The 15397-nt window shown below is 40.7% G+C and overlaps 1 protein-coding gene across 1 annotated transcript; it reads left to right on the forward strand.

Moving 5' to 3' along the window:
- Positions 1-233: 233 nt before the first annotated feature.
- Positions 234-13447, forward strand: gpr156 (G protein-coupled receptor 156). The gene is made up of 10 exons (XM_077536820.1): positions 234-389; positions 4956-5108; positions 5478-5605; positions 6356-6491; positions 7610-7720; positions 8260-8385; positions 8492-8587; positions 9577-9813; positions 11394-11552; positions 11683-13447. The coding sequence occupies exons 2-10, from the start codon at positions 4992-4994 to the stop codon at positions 12844-12846; spliced, it is 2274 nt and encodes a 757-aa protein (XP_077392946.1). The 5' UTR covers positions 234-389; positions 4956-4991; the 3' UTR covers positions 12847-13447.
- The last annotated feature ends 1950 nt before the right edge of the window (positions 13448-15397 follow it).

Genomic DNA, 15397 nt, shown 5'->3' on the forward strand with positions numbered 1-15397 from the left:
CTTTTTTTTCCCCATTCCGACAAGTTTGCTTATTTGCATTGTAGACTCGTACGTGTGCCACCCCGTCCCCGAGGACTCCGTCACAATCCTTGTCTAACGAAGCGCATGGGCCATCACGGCGTCAAGCCGATTGGCTGGGGATGTGTGAGAGAGGGAGCCTCTCACACGCACACCCTTCCTGTGACACACACGCACACACCTCCCTCCTCACTAACCCTCCGTGTGCCGAGCTTCTCCCGCCAGGAGCGTTTTTGTGGAAAGTTTGAGGCGAGTTTGGATTGGCATCGCCAACGCGAGCCGTCGCTTCTTCGTCCAAGCGTGTCGGAGTCGCGCGCGTGCCATGGAAGACGAAAACGGGACCAGACGTCGGGATCATCTTCATTAATAAGGTTGGCTTTATTCATTGACGGGATCATTACATCCCCATTTTGAGTCTTGACTGGATCTTTTGTCATTTTGTCTTCCTCTTCTGATGACAGCATGATAAACACCAACTTAAACTTCCGCCACCATTAACTGCCAAAAAACTAACAATCATGACACAATTAAAGAATTCAACAGTTGTTGCCACTCTTTGTCTTCGATAGACATTGTTTACCTCGGTCACCAGGGGGCAGTATAAAACGGCTATTAACTCATTTGCTCCCAAAGACGTATTTATACGTTTTTTATGTTTTTTTTTGTTTTTTTTTAAATGTTAGAGCATACAGAAGGCTTTGATGCAGCCTCGGAACTGAAGAAAACGCTTGGAGCAATGGTAGTTATTACAAAAACAGCCAGCAGGTGGCAGAAGAGTATAAGAGATCAAACAGAGCCATGTTGCAAAAAACTTTTCCCCACTGTTTTAACCAGATTTGGGATGAAACTTAGCTATATTCTAATGCTAATTGCTGCAAAACGGAAATAGATAGAAACATACCTTTTTTTTTCCTGATGAAAGAAGAGATGCTCATTTTTCTTTTGGTAGATTCCATGTTTTATAGCAATAGAATACAATACTCTGTGGGCCTTGCAAAAGCAGTCAAAATCCAGTAAAGGGGTTGCTTCAGTGAAAATGGCCGGGAGTGAATGAGTTAAAGACGCACACAAAGAAGAGTTTCGCAACTGACTTTGTCAACTACAGTCAAATTGTTTGCGCACGTGTGCAGCACCAACGTTTCTGTTCAAATTCTCATTTGCCGCAGAACCATTTAGCGAATCCCTGATTCAAAACTAATAACGCAAGTTTTATGAATATTAGTCAATATCCTTCTTCCTATACCACCTTATTGAGCAACACATAGCCAGTTTTGACTCCCCTCATTTTGGTTTGGCGCAATAAGACCGAAAACGCCACTGCAGCAAAATGGAGACTATGGACTACACTTAAAGGCGGGGTCTTCAGTTTTCACTCAGGAAAATTAACTACATAAATACAGGATATATACACATGAAGGCCTTTTCAATCTACACTTCTGGGCTTCTGTTAATGTGTGGTGGTGATTTTTTCCAAACCCAGCCTGGAGTTTTCCATTTTCTGTTTGTTTTGTCAACAGCGGGACGTTTCTGTGGACAGACAGTTGTTTACCCCGCTAGCCAATCGCAGAGCGGGGGGGGGGGGGGGGGGGGGGTGTCACTCACTGTCTGCCACCTGGGCCAGGCGAATTTGTCGGCTGCATGACGTCACTCCCGCGGCAACTTTACAGCAAACACGGATTCTTTTTTTCCACTCACTCACTCACTCACTCACTCACTCACTCACTCACTCACTCACTCACTCACTCACTCACTCACTCACACAAGCTTGAGTGAAAGGGAAAAAAAAAAAGCCATGCGTGCTGTCAAGTTGCAGCCGACAAATTCGCCCCGTCTGGCAACAGTGAGTGACACGCCCCCCCGCTCTGCCATTGGCTGGAGGGTTAAACAACTGTTTGTCCACAGAAACGTCCCGCTGTTGAAACAAAACAAACACAAAATGGCAAAATACAGGCTGGAGGGGGCGGGGATTTAGGAAAAAAATCACCACCACACATTAACAGAAGTCCAGAGGTGTAGATTGAGAAGGAGTTCATGTGTATATATCCTGTATTTATATAGTGCATTTTCTTGAGTGAAAACGGAAGCTCCTGCCTTTAAACTTTATTTTGGTCATTTACTGCTGTGATTTACATCAGCCAAATATGATCAATTTACAGTCTAAAAAGAGAGTTTTTGAACCAATTTAAGATTACAAATTGAATTGTGACCAGGTACCAGACGTAGTACCTCATAGTTTCTCAATGTTGACTCCTCCAACCAGATTATATTCCCCCTCCCTTCACCAGGGCGCCATTGCTGCAAAATGCACCGCACCATGCGCCCACAGATGATCCCCACTAAATTGCATTCTAACTCAGCTTTAGAGAATAAACTCATAAAGGGAGCGCTAGGCGAGGTGGAATGCCTCAATATTGGCCTCTCAACCCAGTCATGGCTAATCTTAATCCTGAAAGTGGCACAATTACAATACAGTGAAAGAGGGCTGGATTCGATTGCGTCGTTTAGAAAGTTAGATAGGAAAGATCAGTCTCAAGAGGGGTACAAATGTACCGATAATCGGGCCATTTTTTCCCCCTCTTCTTCCTTATGATTATCCTTCCTCATAGCATGATAATCCAGTGATGTGGGGTGTGTTAAGAGTGTTTTTTTTTTTTTTTTTTTCCCTCTCTCATCTGCTCAAAAAATGGTTGGCGCTAACAATCATCAGTGTGAAACTGTTCAATATTTACTATTGCAAAAAAATCTTCTTTTAAAAAAAAAAAATGTATTTACTTATTTATTTATTTTTACTTTACATGCATTAATAAATGTTACAGGTCCAACATTTCCAATTGAAAACTCACTCTTCTTAATTAATAAATCCCCTGGGCAATATCTTATTTTGAATTGACTTGGTCAGAACCATCAAAAAGCCCAAAACGGGTCACAATAATGCCTAAGGGTTCACATCACATGGATAATCTTCCAGACATTCCATTAATCGGCCTTTGCTGAGGGGAAAGTCTTAAATTTAGCGCCGTTGTCATTATGTGTGTATCCCGCTTTAGTCAAGCTAAACACAACTACAAGGAGGAAGTGAGCCAAAGTCAAAGTTAAAGCTATAAAAGGACATCCAAATCCACATCTTCTTTCGGGTATTTTTTTGCTATTAACCATCCAAGGGTTTCGAAGAATGTTTTAACAATGACCATAAAAACTCTCGCTGCCGAATGTCAGCCCACCTTTATCGACCGCTCCACAGCCATAAAAAGTGCGTTTTTGAAGAACGGGGAGGAAATGCCTCTTTCTTACTAGCAGGGGCTTTCCTGCAGGAAGTGGCAGGAGTGCGAGCTAAACTCGGAAAAGTGACGAAAAGGACAAGAACAGGAAGTGCAGACATTTCCCAGATATGTCGCTGCATTGTTCTCTCGACATCGTTCATTTTGTGGAAGTAGGTCACTGAGAGAACTTTGTAGTTTCGGATGGAAAGTCAATTTTGTTGCTTTACGTTTTAATGGCACTTTTCACAGCGGCCATTTTGGCATAATAAAACAGTAAACAATAGGGCATCCATCAAACTTTATAGAGAATAAGTTTTAGTTTTTCTGAAACGTATATTTGGAGCAAGATATTAAAAAAAAAAAAAAATATATCCAGTTTGTTTTTACTTCCTCTCTCAAAAAGCTCCTCACAACACACAAATATGTTTTTGCAATTACTACTTTCAGAGCTTTGGTGATGCCTCGTGGGATCTTAGTGTTATGTATTTGCTGAGTCTGCTTCCTAAACTCAGACAATGAGCAGATGCCTGATGCATCACGTTTCTCAATCTCAGGTAAACGGCGGCACATGCGGCTGACTCACAGTCGGCCTGTTTGGGAGTTTTTAGCCACGCGAGCTCATCTACATGTCGGTGCAGAGAGGGCAGGCGGGTGGAAGCGCCTGCGGGCACAGTGACAAGCTCAAGCTGACTTTGCTCAGTCCATGTCTGTGTTTGTCACTCCGACATGTTTTTGTTTGTCAGAGGCGCAAATTGCAGCTTTGGTGTAGCATACTTTCAACTCCCTATAAGAACAAAAAGATAGATTTATGAGTGCAATTGGAAGTAAGTTCAGTAGACATTCTAGTGCACACTAGCAGCAAGTAAGAATACACAAAATATACATCAAAGCAAGTATTATGCAGGTCACAGCTATAATAGTAAGAGACATTTGTGCTTTACTGAATGACGTTCATGACATCACTTCAAGAAATAATAAATTGTAATAATAACCAGCCTCAACTTGCATTTGCTCAATATGAGACAATAATGCATCAAAAAGTAACTCTTTCAATAATACATTTTCAGATAATTATTCATTTTAATAATAATAATAATAATAAAAGTTATGGAAATTATTACTCATGATTATTAGTGGGAAAACTGTCAGGTATGAAAGTAAAGCACCGATATTAGTACAAAACTACAACAAATAATAGAGTATTAAACTAACAATGACATACATAATTCAGGTATAAAAAGTGAGGTACTATCTTAGTAGAAAAGTGACTTTCTTTTGTTTTTTTTAAATATACTGTATGTTAATAAGAAACGGACAATCTTTTGGGTGCAGCAACTAAGTTATGCAATTGGTAGAAAACTGAATGTTGAATAAGATAAAACAACAACAACAGACAAATAGAGCATGAAAATGCATATATTTCACGTACAATAATGAAGCTACTAAAAATTGACAATTTTTTTTTTTTTTTTTTAGAGAAAACAAAGGTACATGTTTTTTAATTTGTCGAACATCGATTCTGTATTAATTTGTAAGTGTACCTAATGAAGTGTCTTTGTGGTTCCCTGGCATCTCACGAAAGGTGTGTGAGAGCGCCACACTGTGGATGCTTCGTGTACTGCGATTGTAAAGTAAAGTACTGTACATGTACTCCTTATTTTTTCTGTCTACCCCCAGGATGTGCACCTGAGAACGGACTGATTGAGGTCAGTCATGGAGCCGGAATGGAACTGCAGCTCCCGCTGTGATTCTCCATTGTGCCTGAGCCAGGCGGGGGTCCACCGGCAGGAGAGCGTGGAGGTGTTGCAGAGACTGTGCGGCCTCAGTAGGGTAATAACGATAGCGACCAGCAATATTTGAACATTTATTTGGTTATGCTATCCATTGATTCAATTAATTTCTACCATCAAAGTTCTGCTGATTGAAAACCCGCCGAAAAAAATGCCACTTTGTCACAAGAAACTATGTGGAAGTGAGTTGAGGTGCTTCATTGAGACAAAAGTAGTGCTTTGCTGCCATCTAGTATGTTAATACTAAGTTAATACATTTGGGTGGGGGAAATCTCATATCATTATGGGATTTTGTATGTAGAATTCCAAGAGCAAAAATCTATTTGATTCCATTATAGAATAAGGCAAAAGCAACCAAATGCGAAGCAGGTTGAACATTTTTGTGCTATTGATGCGCGTGTGCTCTCAGATGGCCGTGGAGCTCCCGAGACGCTCGCTCTCCCCGGTGTTGAGCGCCGTGATGTGGACGTTGCTCTCCTGCGGCATCCTGCTGGCCTTCTGCTTCCTGCTCTTCACCCTGCGCTTCAAGAACAACAGGTGCGTTTTCATGACTTCAATTAGCATTGACTATATCGTCAGATGCAAAAGTTCAGGCACTAAAATTAGTTGAAAATTATTTACAATATCTATGCAGCGCCACTAGTCTAAACATTTTATTCTGATTATATGGTGTTTGTGGAGTATGAATAAAGCAGCAATATTCACCTGTTTTTATCCATTTCGGGGGTGTGGCCATTTATTTATTTTTTTTATTGAAATCCTGCATTTAACAATCACAACAATAAACATCAAATCTAAGTTTCCATCTTACCTACATTCACAATAATGAAAACAAAAAAAGCAATCAACAAAATACATAAACAAGAAAGACAATAACAAAAAATAAAATAATAGAATAAACAGCAAAAAATAACAAAAGACACAAAAAAGATTCAATTAGGGTCAACAAAAGATAATTCACTAAGAGTTTTGGGGTGTGGCCATTTTGTCACTTGCTGTGAACTAAACGTGACATCACAATTGCCAACAACCAATTACGGCTCAGCGTTAGAAAACAGGTGAGCCGTGATTGGTCGTTGAGCAACTGTGATGTCATTTTCAGTCGACAGCGAGTTGCAAAATGGCCGCCCCCTTTCTCTTTACTGTTTGTGTGATGATTTTTTGTGTTGTGTTTGACATGTTTGGGTTTTGATGACAATTTTGTCAATAAAGTTATTTAAAAAAAAAAAAGAGGCCGCCCCCCTGAACGTTTTTTTTTTTTTTCTTCTTCTTCTTTCTTTCTCCAAGGATAGTGAAGATGTCCAGTCCCAACCTGAACGTCCTGAGCCTCTTTGGAAGTGTCCTCACCTACAGCAGCGGCTTCCTGTTTGCTGTGGACGCACGACCACACCCTCAGATTGAAGCGTCGACAGCTGTACTACATGTGAGTAGCTCTCACATCTATGGAAAGCTCATGGAATATTTGTTCGATATCTTAATGTCCATAGCATGCTCTGTTCTCACTAAGACAATTATTATGTCACAGTGGTACCACTAGTGCCACTTTTGGCTTACTAGTACATGGACCTTAAGCCATAAATGCAGATTACGAAACATTTTTTTGTCCTTCTTTAATTTATGGAGGCTAAAAGAATGACTAGTTGCAGAGTAATATTTACACTTGTGTTTTTGTAATTTTCATCGTATTATGCCTGTAGTTGTCAAACTTAATATGTCCACTCTGCCATAGTGAAATATCAAGAAATTCAAAGTATATTATTTGTTATACAATACAGTACGCAGTCAACTTGCTAACTGAATCATGTCTCTAATTGAAGGTCCATTCTGAGCTCAGGAAGTGCCAAAAATGTCCACCCTGTCACAGCATGTTGACATCTTTTGCTATGTATTGTCTTCTTGCAGTTATTTTATCCATCCATTCGTACATCCATCCATCCATCCATCCATCCATTTTCTTGACCGCTTATTCCTCACATATATTAAAAAAAAAAAAATGGGGGAACTTGATCTATATAACATTTACTTACAATGAATATGAAGTTGAGTAGAAAATAAGATTTGGTCTCAAATGTAGTTGTGGCCCGCATATGTTATTGTGATTTTTTATTATTCTCCTCACTTTTTTGCCGAGAAACAACTCCCACATCATACTTCGGATTTACACCGTTCAAATTTCAACTTGCTTATAAAATTCACGCATTCCGGGGTATTTATTGTCTGATTCCACGTTACTTACAGTCCTCGCACAATTTAATGTTAAAGATCAACTTTTCCCCATTCATTTTCTACTACTACTACTACTATTACTATTACTAGTAATTAATAGCTAATTAATATGTAATTTTCCACATAATTTATCCTTCTATTTCCTTCATTAGCATTCAGCTATTAGCGTTCAGCTTTCAGCATTCCCACGCAATTTCTCCAGAAATTGCTTAGTCTAGTTTTGGGTGATATTGACTCCCTAACGGTCATTTTCTGTAGTGCCAATTTAGCATTGTTCTTCAATTACTACATACTTCTGGTCCTTACTTCTCACAGGCCCGGGTGTGGACCCTCTGTCTTGGCAGCACGATGGTGTTTGGACCCATTTTAGGGAAAACCTGGCGTCTGTACAGAGTGTTCACTCAGAGAGTGCCCGACAAGAGAGTGGTTGGTACAGTAGTTTTGTGCAGCTCATTTTATTACAACCTGGTTGTTGTTGTTTTTTTTGTTTTTTGTTTTGTTTTGTTTTGTTTCGTTTCGTTTCGTTTCGTTTCGTTTCGTTTCGTTTCGTTTCGTTTCGTTTCGTTTCGTTTCGTTTCGTTTCGTTTCGTTTCGGTTCGTTTCGTTTCGTTTCGTTTCGTTTCGTTTCGTTTCGGGTTTCGTTTCGTTTCGGGTTCGTTTCGTTTCGGGTTCGTTTCGTTTCGGGTTCGGCTTTCGTTTCGTTTCGTTTCGTTTCGTTTCGTTTCGTTTCGTTTCGTTTCGTTTCGTTTCGTTTCGTTTCGTTTCGTTTCGGGTTCGTTTCGTTTCGGGTTCGTTTCGTTTCGTTTCGTTTCGGGTTTCGTTTTGGGTTCGGTTTCCGTTTCGTTTCGTTTCGTTTCGGTTTGTTTTGTTTTGTTTTAACACAACGCTGTGTAACTCATGGTTAGCACATCTGCACCTACTGGGTCCTAACTGCATGGTGCCCTTTTGTACTCTTTTTACGTCAGATCATCCGAGACATTCAGCTAATGGCCATGGTGGCTGTCTTGATCCTGGTGGACCTGCTGGTCCTGACTGCCTGGAACCTTTCAGATCCCGTCCGCTGTTCTCGATCGCTCGTTGCAGTCGTTAGGGTAAGTCACGTGCTATTGAATTGATTCATTGATATGCATGATGTTGTTATGTTATTATGTTTATAATTCCCCTCACACAATGAATGTTTTTTTTTCTTTGTTCTAGATGGTGGAGAAAGACATCTCCTATTCTTTGTCGCATCTTGAGTCCTGCTCTTCTGCGTACTCGGATCTGTGGGTTATCGTGATAGTTGTGAAAAAGGTAACTAACTCTCTTCAAATGTAAACCACTCAAGTGCTCATTGGATTCAAAATTTAGCTTTACTTGCTTCCCATTGGAGAAATCGTGTAAGTGTTATGGAAGGGCCATATGAAAAATACAATAAAATAATATTACTGCACTAAAATAAAGTCAGATAGTTTTATTAATCTTTTTTCAAGAGGAATATCAAATGGTGAAAACCAAAATGTTACAAGACTGAATTCAAAATTCTTGTAAGTAAACAGGAGTAATATTACAAGGATAAATTTGCAATTTTAAAGTCATAAGAATGAATGAAGTCTCAAGTTAACAAGACTGATTAACAGAGCCGGAGAAAAACTCATAATCTTGACTCAAATTAATATTATAGGTAAAAGTTGTAATTTTAAGAGAGGATAAAGGGGGTAATAATATGATGTTAAAATGGTTATTTTACAATTTAAAAAGTTTTTTTTTAAATTATCATTTTATGGGGTGAACTGAATTAAAGCAAAACAGTTGTTGACCAAAAAAATATATGACAATAATTTTTAAAAACTCATATTAAAAGAAAGTTTGGAATCTTGGCCATTTTTTGATAAGAAAAAAAAAAATATTTTTTCCGAGAAGAAAATGCTAACTTAGAGAAAAAAAGTCTCAGTTTCATCAGATCAAGCCCTTATTTCACAGTAATCGAAATTTATGAGGCTAACAATTTATGAGAATATAGTTGCATTAAGGGTACAAGTCTTATTAATTTTCACAGAAAAATGTTCAAATAAAAAAATAATCAAAAATTGAATTTTAGCTCCAGTAGTCTTAATATTCTATACATGCTTCAAGGTGAGAACTGTTGATGATCTTGTCGCGTTGATATAAATTGTGTGAAACTTTCAAACTTTATAACTTCAACATCTTCCCTTGTAATTTTACCTTTTTTTGTGTGAGCCAAATATCTTGTTCTAAATAGTCAAAAACAAACGTGTCGTCTTCACCATGCGCTTCCTCAGGGGTGTCTCCTGCTCTACGGCACGTACCTGGCCGGCCTGACCAGCAACGTCAGCCACCCTCCGGTCAACCAGTCTCCCACCATCCTCACCGCCGTCACGCTGGTCACCGTCTGCGGCGGAGTGGCCGTCCCGGTGTCCGTCTTCATGCCGGCTTGGCCCAACCTGGTCTACGGCGCCGTGGCCGGCGGCATTTTCGTCTGCACGATGGCTACCGACTGCATGCTTTTTGTGCCTCAGGTAGGGAAAACTCATCGTTAGCGCGTATACTGCCGGGACAATGGGCCACTTGGGAGTTTTGGTGCCATGTTTTAAGGGTATTGCAATTGATTCCGTGTGAGGCAGGACCCCCTCCAGTCATGTGATCGTCTCGGGAAAAAGTAGCGAACACAAAGTGTGATCGGTGAATTGATCTCACGACTTTCTCATTTTGCGAGTTTGAGTTTGTTTTATCACCGGAGGGTGACTCACATCACGTTTGAGTCAAATGTATGCCGCCATCTTTATGACCCACACCAAGTGTCTGCTGATGCGGGTTTATGTTAGGATAAAGGAATGCATCTGAAGGAGGAGGAAATATTTTGGTGATGAGCTGTTTGCTCCAAACACACCTGGTCGCACGTCAATCTGTATGCAGTCATCATCCATTTTCCATGGGCTGTATGAGCTGCTGACCTGTCCCGGTCCAGTAACCCCCCCCACACCACCACAATACGTGAAATCCACGATATAGCAATGATCGATTTATATACTTTCTAGGCATGGTTTTATCACGTTTATGATATTTACTTATGACGCCGACTTTTAACACCAACACATTTCATATATGGAGAGAGAGCAAGAGCAGTAGATTACACAAAAATATTGTACTGTACTGATCGCGCTTTTTACATGCTTTATATTATAAAACGAACACATAGTCATCACTTTTTGTCGGAGTAAAAAGCAGGATTACAGTGGATGACATTCAATAATAATTTTCAACAAAAATTAAGCTGTGCTTAAGTACTTCCCGTTTTGTTCTTTCAAATTTAGTCTCAAACTAAATAGGGGTACCACCATCTGGTGGTTGACAGTGGAATTACACCTGATATAAAGGAGTGAAACGACCTGGAGGAATGACAATATTTACAAGTAAAACTACAGACAGTTTAAGAGTCTTCAACCAAGCATGTTTTAGGAATGTATCTCGTACAAGAACTTTTTTTTTACCTTTACCTTTTTTTTTTTTTTTTTTTTTTAAGGGTGTTTGGTTTTCATTTAAATTTCCTTTAACGCCACTTTATTTATTTATTTATTTATTTATTTATTTATTTATTTATTTATTTTTTAAACACCCCTCGATTATTATCAAGTTGTATTTTACAGTTTTAAAAATGTGCAGAATGTGACAAGTTACTTCATGTTAAAGATTAGAAAGCTCTGAATATGAAAAGAAAAATGCAGAGCTGTCACCAACGTCTTACAAATGCAATTATGCCATCTAGTGGCAGATATTGACCTCAACGCACTGTACAGTACATCTTTTTAATTTTAACTCAATTTTATAAATTATGAAATTACTCTATCAATGACTAATAGATGCAGCCATATTTATATTAGTTCAACATTTTTTCACTTTTATGTTAACAAGAGTATGAAAACTTAGAAAAAAAGTGATACATTTTATTGTACATTTAGAACAGATAAATTTGCAATTAATCGTGAATTAATTATTGAAGTCGTGATTAATTGCGATTAAAAAAATGTAATCGCCTAACACCCCTACTTTTTTTTTTTTTTTTTTTTTTTACTTCCTCCGCCACGGCCGATACGAGCAGCTGACCGAGTGGAGGCATTTCGAGGAGGATCAAAACAACCCGAGTCAGATGGCCAAGTACTTCAGCAGCCCCAGTAAGAGCCAACCTTCAGTCTACAGCCAGGAAGAGGTCTACTTCCTCCTCGGGGAGAACAACTCCATGAAGAAGCTTCTCCACGAGGTACGATAAGCTACTTTTTGAATTGAACTTCAGTTCCAGTCCGAGGTGTCAAATGGAAGGATGGTGAATGGACAATCATTTTGAATTGAAGCTCTTGAAGGAAACTTGATGTTTGTTTGCCGTTTTCCAGAAGGACGCCGTGATTGACAGCTTGCAAGAGCAGGTGAGTAACGCCAAAGACAAACTTCTGCGTCTGGTGTCAGCCAGCCAAACGTCCGACGAGCAGGAGGCGGACAACCTCCAGTCCTCCTCCACTCAGACCACAGAACTTCAGTCCCGTCAACTTCCAGCTTCTCTACCTCATAGCGACGTCAAGTCCAGACTCTCACCCCCCCCGCCGCCGCCGCCGCCGCCGCCTCCCTCAGCATCTTCTGATCGTCCCCCTTTGCCGTGTTCTGTAACCCCCACTGCTGCCTCATGTCCTACTTCCGGTGGCTTGGATGCAGACCCATGCGAGTCCATATCGGACCCACTCCGGTCTTCGGGCTTTCTTAGGACTGCAGAGGAGACGGCTCACTTTGTCACTTCCCTGCAATCCCCCAGACTTTTGAACCCTTTTGAGGTTGAAACGTTGAGCGATGGGCCGACATCCCCCTTGGGACCAAACGACAGACCGTCTGGTTTCGTTAGCAGGGAGAAGTTGCAGGAGATCCTCCAAGAACTGAGTGTGGACACAGTCTTGGAAACCGTTCTAAAATCTGCCAGGAGGCCTTCTTATCGATTTACTGAAGACTCTTCGCTTTCACCCATCTCTCTACGGACACCGCGTTCCCCTAACCCCCCTTTAGTCTTTCGCTACCCCAGCATCTCCCCCTACGCCATGAGGAAACGTCGACCGCCCTTCCACTCGCCCAGACGGGGTTTAACGCCGCCTTGTCTTCACGCAGAGAGGCGGATCAGGGACAGCTGTCAGAATCGAAGGAAGCAACCGGAGGTAGTCACCCTGAATAGGGACGCCACTGCGGAGGGTACCATCGTCCGGATTCCCAACCGCGACCTCGACTTGCAAGATGAGGAAGTGGGAAGTTTGGCAGCTCGACCTCGCGGACGTTCTCCAGAGCACGTCGATAGATCGGAGCAGGAGAACGCCCGAGGGTACTGGGATTCAGACTCGAGCAGTTCTACGGACTACCGCTTCTACCACCGACCCTATTGCGACTCCTGCTTGCAGCGCGGCTCGCTGGTGTCCTCGGACTCGTCAGACTCCTCGGACGGCGAGTACGAAGGTTACGGCTTCTACCGCTCTGCGCGTCCGGTGGTGTTCAAGGAAGACCTCAAACCGACGTTTGTGTAAAAAGACCGTTTGTGGCAACGTTTTCACAAGCTCGCATCCCACTGAGCGTACAGAAGGTCGAGAATGTTGATTTCTCGTCAGGGTTCGTTCAAGGCTAGCTTGACGTTCTCCAGATGTTCGCCATCAGTCCTAATGGTTTGTCATGTCGCAAAGAAACATTTCCTTCCTACAACAAAATTCTGTCACAAGAAACGAAAATTCCTTGCGATAAGAAAAACTTTAGGCCACAATTAAAACTGTTGGCGAACGTCTTTGCATTTTCGAACTATCCCAGATGATCACTATCCGCTACCCTCGCAATCGTTCGTCCCGATATGGGTTCTAAATTGAGAACAAACTCCATAGCCATGAAGCTCATCGGCATTTAAGTTAATTTCATTTGATTGTATTTAAGTCAAGTGTAATTACATTTGAAAGACACTCATGTGGAAATTAACTTGCCAACTTTGAGCTCTGGCGCAAACACGCTCACCAGACGCGAGTTCACGCAACAGCCTCAGATGCCTCACGTCACCCGTTTCACTGTTTATGCGCAACTTAACCTCTCACGTAGGAACATGATAACAAAATGCATTAAAATTAGCCAGTGGTTAAGAATAAATCACTTTACGGCCTTTTCTTCATGATAAGTAGTTTTGTGTCATCATCATTTCCCAAGGTGCCATTGCCAGCATGCTTTGTTGCATTGTTGTGTTATTTTGTACAAACAGGGTTTAACAGTGAAAGTGTCGTTTGTTGTCGTGTATTAAATTATTGCTACTTTTATTAAATTATTTCAATTTTGATGACATCCTTAGGCTCCGTTCAGAGTGCAGGCATATCTGACTCCAATCGGATTCCCCCTCGAATCCGATTTTTGACTGTGCAGACTGCTTTTAGCCCGTGTCCAAATCCGATCTGGTCCTGAACCACATGATTGACCCGTCTGACAGGTTGCTGCAGCAACGACCACGAACGAGAGGTGGCGCTGCCGCCCAGCGTGCGTAGTTGTAGAAATAACTGAAAGCTCAGGAGAGACATGACATTATGTTCTTTATGTTCATGATGCCAAAAGTATCATTTTGTCATTTGTGTGAATTACTGTCTGTGGCCCTTCAACTGTCAAATGTAAAACAGTTGCAACCCCAAATAAATCCCGCTTTTTTTTTATGACATTAAAATAGTAACCTAAAGGAATAATGTGGAGTGAGATGTTTGCTACTGTGAAAACTTTTAAGTGCGACTGAGCAAGCTAAGTTTATTTCCCCATTTTAGCATGCTAGCATATACAGTATTGACAATTCCGATCTTATGTCACCAGTAAGTAAGTAAGTAACTTTCACAGACAGAAGTCAAAATGGCGATCTTACGCCGATTATTGAAAACCATTGGACTAATTTGGACCGTTGTAATTTGTGAGGATTATTTTGATTTCAAAATGTGATGAAATGTTGTTTGACTAACAACCTGCCTGGTTAAAAGTTTTTTTTTTTTTTTTTTACTTGTGTGGGGCTACAGAACACAAAGAAGTCCTGGTGACCCTCAAACACTCGACTGTTCTTACGTAAGCCTCCCCTGCATGAAGAAATCAACACAAGGTATACAAACTGCCAGGGGGTAGAAACCAGACTGTATTCCTCTCTGCTCTATGCCTTGTTACACTTTAATCATTTGATTTGACAGTGGGGGCATTCACTATTAACAGTATGAACCGGGATAATTAAAATATTTTTACCATCCATTTTTGCTTTTTAAAGTAAGAAGATGTACTTATTTTGGTGTCCCCACTGTATCTCGTATTATGTTTGCTCGGTTGCCTTATTTCTGGGACACAACTTTTCATTCTGCATATTGAAGCACTGAAGGGCAGACTGGGAGGAATTCTCTTTGTAGCGTACAACAGAAGCGATACAAACCACACAAAAGGCTCTCCGCCAGCTTTCGTGTGTGGGAGGGAAGACCAACTAAGATTAGCCTGGTACAATTTTTTTTTTTTTTTTATATGAAGGCCACTGGCACGCTTACACAGGAATGGTAAAGACATCTACGTGAATAGGTATCACAGATGTGAGAAAGCATGAATGGGTAACTACCCATTCATTTCCACATTTTAATCACTTGTACTCTATTCAATATAAATGGAACCAATTGCCAGTTTTACCATGGTTTTAAAAAGTCAAAGTTTCAATAACCGCTAATACTAGCTAGCACTGGTAGTGAATTATTCTTTTATTTTTTGAGGGGACTTCAGGGCACACTACGATTGCCTGATTGCAGATTTGAACTTTGAAGTTAATTGCCTCATGGGAGAGAAAGAAGAAAAAGACACTGTGCAACCTTGGATGCATTTCTGCTCTGTTGATTAATGCATAACAACAAACAAACAAATAAGTAAATAAATAAATAATAGCACCAGAAGGTACTGGTTAGCCCCAAGGACAACATGAGTAGGCCCCGGCTGGGTTTTTAAAAATAGTTCACCAGTGATGGGACACTGTGATTTACTATGAAGAATTATAACACAAGAGAATGTCAACATTTATTCAAACTTAACATAGTTACACGTTTCGCC

Source organism: Festucalex cinctus, chromosome 11, assembly GCF_051991245.1.
Source record: "Festucalex cinctus isolate MCC-2025b chromosome 11, RoL_Fcin_1.0, whole genome shotgun sequence".
In the NCBI taxonomy this organism is placed as follows: Eukaryota; Metazoa; Chordata; class Actinopteri; order Syngnathiformes; family Syngnathidae; genus Festucalex; species Festucalex cinctus.

Excerpts from the sequence above, each read along its gene's own strand:
- gpr156 (XM_077536820.1), top strand. The coding sequence starts at position 4,992 with ATGGAGCCGGAATGGAACTGCAGCTCCCGCTGTGATTCTCCATTGTGC. Across the intron at positions 8,386-8,491 it reads CGCTCGTTGCAGTCGTTAGG|ATGGTGGAGAAAGACATCTC; the intron begins GTAAGTCACGTG and ends TCTTTGTTCTAG. Across the intron at positions 8,588-9,576 it reads TCGTGATAGTTGTGAAAAAG|GGGTGTCTCCTGCTCTACGG; the intron begins GTAACTAACTCT and ends GCGCTTCCTCAG.